This window comes from Neltuma alba, unplaced genomic scaffold, assembly GCF_004799145.2.
Source record: "Neltuma alba isolate B1F8T4 unplaced genomic scaffold, ASM479914v2 tig00003082_pilon, whole genome shotgun sequence".
Classification (NCBI taxonomy): domain Eukaryota; kingdom Viridiplantae; phylum Streptophyta; class Magnoliopsida; order Fabales; family Fabaceae; genus Neltuma; species Neltuma alba.
In genome coordinates this window covers 299,908-306,864 of record NW_021633133.1, presented here as the reverse complement: position 1 = coordinate 306,864, position 6,957 = coordinate 299,908, and the positions used below count along the sequence as shown (strand labels likewise).

The 6,957-nt window shown below is 29.6% G+C and overlaps 1 protein-coding gene across 1 annotated transcript; it reads left to right on the top strand.

Annotated features, from left to right (window-relative positions):
• Positions 1-3,250: 3,250 nt before the first annotated feature.
• Positions 3,251-6,506, top strand: LOC114740206 (auxin-responsive protein IAA14-like). Its single transcript, XM_028928323.1, has 5 exons — positions 3,251-3,670; positions 3,814-4,067; positions 4,183-4,321; positions 5,918-5,979; positions 6,114-6,506. Exons 1-5 carry the CDS (start codon positions 3,414-3,416, stop codon positions 6,149-6,151), a joined length of 750 nt encoding a protein of 249 aa, XP_028784156.1. The 5' UTR covers positions 3,251-3,413; the 3' UTR covers positions 6,152-6,506.
• The last annotated feature ends 451 nt before the right edge of the window (positions 6,507-6,957 follow it).

Here is a 6,957-nt window from a genome sequence, read left to right as displayed (position 1 = left end):
GTTCTTAGACTTTGATGTGTTTACTTTGTGTGGCTATGCTTCGTGTCTGGGGAAATCAGATCAAGAAGAATTTTATAAATGAAACAATGACTTGTGAAATCAACAGGTGAATCATATAGATTCATTCATTTTATAAGATTAATTCAATGAATAAAAATGAGAAGGCAGATATATACATAGATGATACAAAAAATATCTTCTCATGGAATAATTTTTTGGAACATCAAGTCATTATTGTATGATAATATGTTGAAAAGTATATATTTTCTTTATTTTAATTCTGCCTTTGGTAAATTATATATATATATATATGTAATATTACTATGGATAGGATATTATCAAGCCACAGTTGATGAATAACAATAGCTGGCCTAATTGGATACACCTCTAGCTAAAATGAAAGACATTATGATATTTTGTAGTTGCATTCACGAAGCAGCATAATTATATAATTTTTTTATAATTTAAAAAAAACTGCACTGAAAAGAATAATATTGTGCTTTTCGTAAAATTTAGACCCTCATTCTCAGATTAACATCTAACGATCTGTTCCATGAGAAATGGGCACCTTGCCCATCTTTTGGGGTCTAATTTCCTCTAATATTATCTTAATGCATTTAAGATTTATAGTTTTTATTTTTTTCTTCAGAAAGACAGAAAGTGCACATGAATTGATAGAAAATACTATTTCTTCAAACTAATTTGTTACTCTTTTTCACATATAATCTAATGATATACGTAAATATTTTAGAGAGATATGTAATATATGCTATGATTAACTAATTTAGTAGCTTTTTTAATTTCTCTAAATTAGTCAGTTGGGTTTTATATTAAGAATAGAAGATAGTATTGTTTTGGCAACATAAAATTATATGTGTGTAGCTAGATCCTTGTTGAATTACTTAGCTTGATCTTGTAGCTGCACATGCCGCCCATTGGAATGAGTATTACAAGCGGCTCTTAAGTTTTTTGAATCTTATGTCTTAGCTATGTTATATTGTCGGCAAAAGTTAGCTATGCTATATTAATTGTATATAAGATAATAAAGCATTAAGATAGATTTATAAAAAAGGAGTCTACTCATGAAATATTCACGAATGTGCATCTGACACTATAAATTTTACTTGGTTGTAAAAATATATCCATGAACCTTTTAAATAGAGTGAAAATGTCATGACCGTTGATTTAACCTAATGTCTATAACTTCTCCAAATGGAAAACAACGTGGGCCCCACCTTCAAAAAGTAACCAACGTTGGATTAAATTAACAGTTGTAGCATTTTTGTTCATTTTAAAAATTTTTCGTATTTTTGTGTCTAAGTAGAATTTATTGTATCAGGTGCAATTTGCAAATATTTCATAAATAAATTTACACCTTAACCTATTTTTCAAAAGTTACAATAGCCGTATCAAGCATTCAAAAATCATCATATGGATTGATTGTGTGCAGACACACACACATAACTATTTCTTTCATTTTCTATATACTTATTCATGTCTGATTATTTTAATAAATCCCTCTATGGTAAATTTGAAAAGGCTTTTGAAAAATTTACCTCAAATTAATATAATAATGTCCAAATATAGTCTAATGATACATGATATTTATAGCTAAATAAGACGCATTCTTGATTTAGTTGGTCATGCATAGTAATCATTAATCAGTGTGTTATAGCTTTTCTTTATTGAATTAACATTGGTATAATTAATTAATTATCTTAGTAGCAAGCTTCAATCCTAACTATTTTCCTGAAGTTCAATTTGAAAAGTCCTATAAAATTAATTGAATAATTAGTTAAATAAGATTAAAAATTCAAACTTTGTCAATAAAAAAATTATATGCTGAAAATATTAGTTTGAATTGTGTCTGAAAATTATTAAGGGGGTGTTTAGGATCCTCAAAAGCACTTTAAAAAAAATATTTTCATACAAGTTGAGATAAAACTTATCGCACATACTTATCTTGAGCTTCATAGAATTATTTCTAAAAAGCTAATCTAAAATTTTAAGGGATCCCAAATACTCCTTAAGCCTAATTCGATATTATTATTACTAGAAATGTGATGCATAATCACATAGTTATATTCATGGTAAAAAAAATCACATAGTTATAGTGAAACAAAATAAGATCAAATATGTTTATTAGTCGTCCAAGAAGTAAACTGCGTACAAAACCAGTCATCCATTAAGAACACACACATGTATATAAGGAACAAAACCTTGTGCCGTCCATGTGACTTTGCAATTCATGTCCATTATTTTTAGACACAACTTATTAATAATTAATATATTAAAATTGTTAATAAACTATTGATTCAATATATCAACGTCAACTCCTTTTTTTTATAAATAAAAATTTATGTTGAGTTTCCTAGGGGCTTACTTAGACTAGTACAGTTTTTATGATTCAAAGAACATTTATAAACATACACATAAGTTATTTATTAACAAGATTATCTCAAATTAGAAATGAAACTTTAAACGCATGCCTTTTTAAGATTTTGTTTTACCAAAGCCTTTTTAAGTTACAAAACTACTCCTAATTATAAACACTAATCTTCATTATTGGTCGATGATCACAAACCCTATGTAAAGATTAGTTTTTCCCCTAAACCCGGGAACGCATGAGTTGACCTGTATTACCACTCGTATTAAAAATGACTTATAAATAAGACTATATATAATGTGTATATATTCATTCTATTTTACATGACTTCCCTCATTAAGTTAATTTTGTTTGTATGTTTTCCATACCACTTTGCACCTAAGTCGTTTGGAGACAAGTTTATTTCTAAATATAGGTCTCTTGTAAATTAATTAATGACAATTTTCTAATTGTACCTCTATTGATTATTAAATACAATAAAAGAAACATATAAGAGAAAATGTACAACATATTTTTTCAACACTATTTTTTAAATTGGGAAAAATATGAAAAATTTTATCAATTTAATAATACAAGTGACTTATATATATATTTATATATATATGGAATGACAGTGCACATTACGTTCATAAGAAAAACAAGTGCATCAGAACAATTTCATTCAGTTACCTAATAAGGTTAATTGTTCATCAACACGCTCAAGATCAACGTTCCATGAATCACCACGTGGCAACCTTTCATTGGTTGGCAAGTTGATTTGACATAAGCATGCAGCCACCCACAAGCACGAGCTCCACTGAGTCATATTATTGGTCTCTCTCTCTCTCTCTCTCTCTTCTCTCTCTCATGGATCATCCATTATTATAAAGCCAGACCAAGCACCATTATAATAGAGGAAGAGGACACAAGAAGCAGAAGCAGAGAGCGAGAATTAGCGAAGCTATAAGAAGAAACACTTTGACGCATAGCAAGAGCATTAAAGAGAGAGATTTGTTGATAAAGGCTTTTCTTTCTCTGTGCGCCGAAAATGGCAAGTTTGAATTTGAGGGAGACGGAGCTGTGTCTGGGGTTACCCGGCGGCGTCGGTGGCGAGGCGGTGGAAGCCGCCGTCACTCCAAAGGCCTCTGGTAACAAGAGAGCTTTCTCCGCAACTGTTGATCTGAAGCTCAACCTCGCCGCCGATGATTCCAAGGATGCCGCCGGCGAAGAAGAAGAAGATCTAACCAATCAGAACCACAAGAACATCGCCTCCTCTAACAAGAACCCAATCAAGCCACCCGCAAAGTAAGTCCAGATCCATTTCATCTCTCAAACTGCTTATCATATATATCTTCTGGGTTTTGATATGTGTGTGTGTGTGTGTGAACCAAGTTGAAGTGTTGTGATGATTTTGATATATATTGTTTGATGTGTTGATATGTGTTTAGGGCACAAGTGGTGGGTTGGCCACCAGTGAGGTCATACAGGAAGAACGTGATGGCACAGAAGGTGAGCAGTAGCGAAGATGGGAATACTGAGGAGAAGACGGCGGCGCCGCCAGCTCTGGCGACTGTCGGAGGATCACTTGTGAAGGTGTGTATGGATGGTGCACCCTACCTTAGGAAGGTGGATTTGAAGATGTACAAAAGCTACCAACAACTTTCTGATGCCTTGGCCAAAATGTTCAGCTCCTTCACCATGGGTAATTATATTAATTAATAAATAGTTAAAATCTTTTGTTAATTTTTTTTAGTTATCTCTCGTTGAACAATTTTTTTTTCACATAATTAAAACAAAATAACGATGGATATATACAGGGAAGTATGAGGGGGCCCAAGGAATGATAGACTTCATGAATGAGAGCAAGTTGATGGATCTGCTGAACAGTTCTGAGTATGTGCCAACCTATGAAGATAAGGACGGTGATTGGATGCTCGTTGGCGATGTCCCATGGGAGTAAGTTCTCTTTTCTTTTCCATTTTTAATTTCATTTCATATAATTATTAATCACTCTTGTCCGTCCCAAATATAAGAGTTGACTAAATAACTAATTTGAGTAGATTTAAAAAATTAGTTAAATTAATTATTTGTAAGACGTTAATTTTTTTTTTTGAAATACCCATTTACTCATTAACATTGGAATCACCCCATACAATATGTACAATTAATAAGGATAGTTTGAGGGGGTGAATTACAGTTATTATTATTGAGCTCTCGATACTGCCGTTGAGATTTAATTACTTAAGAAATTTAATTACAAAATTACAATTAACATTTACTTTTATAATATTATTCAATAATGACTTTTTTTAAAAAAAAAGATTGATAGCATTGTTCATAAAATTTAGTAGCAGATTTGATCTTTTATAAATAATCACATTTTCAAAGTTTAGTTACCTAAATCCTAAGGTTTTTAAGATTTGAATATGTAGATATAACTTCTCGTAAAAGTTTATATATGTACTTTGATAAATCACAAACAAAATCAACATATATATGAAAAAGTGTTGGATTAATATTTTAATGGTAAAATTTTTAATATTTTAAAAACTATTATGAAAATATTAAATTATAAAATAAATAAATAATAAATTACAAACTCTATTAAAATTTAATTCTAATGATTTGCAAATGCATTACATGTTTTAAATTTTTTTTATAAATAATTTATAAAAAATTAAAATCGAAACCAGTAAAATATATTAATCTAATAGTTAGAAAAAGAAGAGGAAGGAAGAGGATGAGAAAAAAAGAGGAGAAGTTCTGAACTGATATGAAGTGACCCTTAAACTTATACACACATCATATTTGCTAGTGCCATGATACATATAAACTATAAAATTTACGATAAATCATACTATTTGTAAATCATTAATAGTACGATTTCTCTTTTTAGGCTATATATATATATATATGTATGTATGTATGTATGTATGATCTAACAAAAATATATATGGGTGTGTTTGGATGAAACCAAACCGTGGTTTGGAAAAGTGATTCTGGAGAATAGATTCTGGGGAGAATAGATTCTATGGAGAATAGATTTTGTAAAAAAGTGATTCTGAGAAGTGAGAGTGTTTGGATAGTTGTTATCAGAAGCACTTTTTATATATACAAATTACTAAAAAAAGACATAAGTTAATATGATAATTACAGAAAAAATAGATTTTATGATATATTTTAATTTGAAGGAATAAAATTGTTAATAATATATTTTTTACCAACATAATTAATAATACATAAGATAATATAATTAATAAATAATTAATATGTATATATATTTATAAAATATAAGATTAAATATGTTTATAAAAAAATATGTTTATAAAAAAAATAACAAGATACATATCATATAGGCTCTCACACTCTCCCTTTCTTCTCCAAAAGCAAAAATTTTTTGCTTTTTCCAAAACCATGGTTTTGGTTTTTTGGGGGGTGTTTGGGTCCCCAAACCATGGTTTGGGGTGTCACCCAAACACACCCATAATCTCAGTTTTCTCAAACCCATGAATTTACCAATTAACCTTATATCATTTTAATTTGTGCTTGAAGGATGTTCGTTGATTCATGCAAGCGTCTCCGAATAATGAAAGGATCAGAAGCTATTGGACTTGGTATGTAAATAATCTTTTCAATATTCCATGAAATATATTTATTATTGCCTATTAATAATCAGTTTTTTAATTCAGCCCAGAAGTAAATATTCACTTTTTTAACACGAGCTTTATTATCTTTCTCTACTTTTCAGCCCCAAGGGCCATGGAAAAATGCAAAAGCAGAAGCTGATCATCAATATTTCAAGAAAGTCTCGTACCAAAAGAAAAGAAGGAGAAGACTTATTAATTAAATATTATATGAAAAACCACTCAAGAAAAGAAAAGAAGAAGAACTTTATATTATTGCTGGTGCATGCAGCAGACAGACGATGATGATGATGATGAATCAGCAGAGTGTGTGATGATGTTTGTTTAGAGTTTCGATTATGTGTCTGTGTATTTTTACTTTTAATTTGTGTCATAAATATATATAGAGGTAATTATATATATTCAACTTTTTTAAGAAGCCAAATCCAATTAAATACTACTTTGTCTCTAAATATATATAGAGTCTGTGTCTAGTTTGTTTATTTATATTTCTATAATTGTCACTTTATCAATGTCTTTAATTAATTTGCTTGGTTATCTCTCTTTCTGCTATATGCTTCCTATTATGTGATCCCTCTTTGCTGTCATGCTTGTTGTTCCTAAGTTTAATGCAAATTTTAAATATTATTCTGTTATTCATCATATTCTTCTTATATATAGATATATATTTCACTTATATATATATATATATATGCATGTATATGAGTGAGCAGTACTATGAGGAAAGGCATTAAATTTTTTAAATGGTCCAAAGAAAGGGAGAGGGAACAGCCCATGTGCATGTTGATGAGGTTTCACTTATGGCCATATTAGTTTTATAGTACTTTGTCTATTAGCTTTTTATTTTTTGGGAGTATAAATTAAGTATAATAAATTAATAATATATATTGATGATTGGTGAATATGTAGGGTTGGTGAGTGCATGTGGTTTCAATAATTCTATCTATA

Bases quoted from the DNA above. Each gene is read 5' to 3' on its own strand.
- LOC114740206 (XM_028928323.1), top strand. From the start codon at position 3,414: ATGGCAAGTTTGAATTTGAGGGAGACGGAGCTGTGTCTGGGGTTACCC. The intron at 4,068-4,182 runs GTAATTATATTA...GGATATATACAG, and splicing joins GTTCAGCTCCTTCACCATGG to GGAAGTATGAGGGGGCCCAA. The intron at 4,322-5,917 runs GTAAGTTCTCTT...TTGTGCTTGAAG, and splicing joins GTTGGCGATGTCCCATGGGA to GATGTTCGTTGATTCATGCA.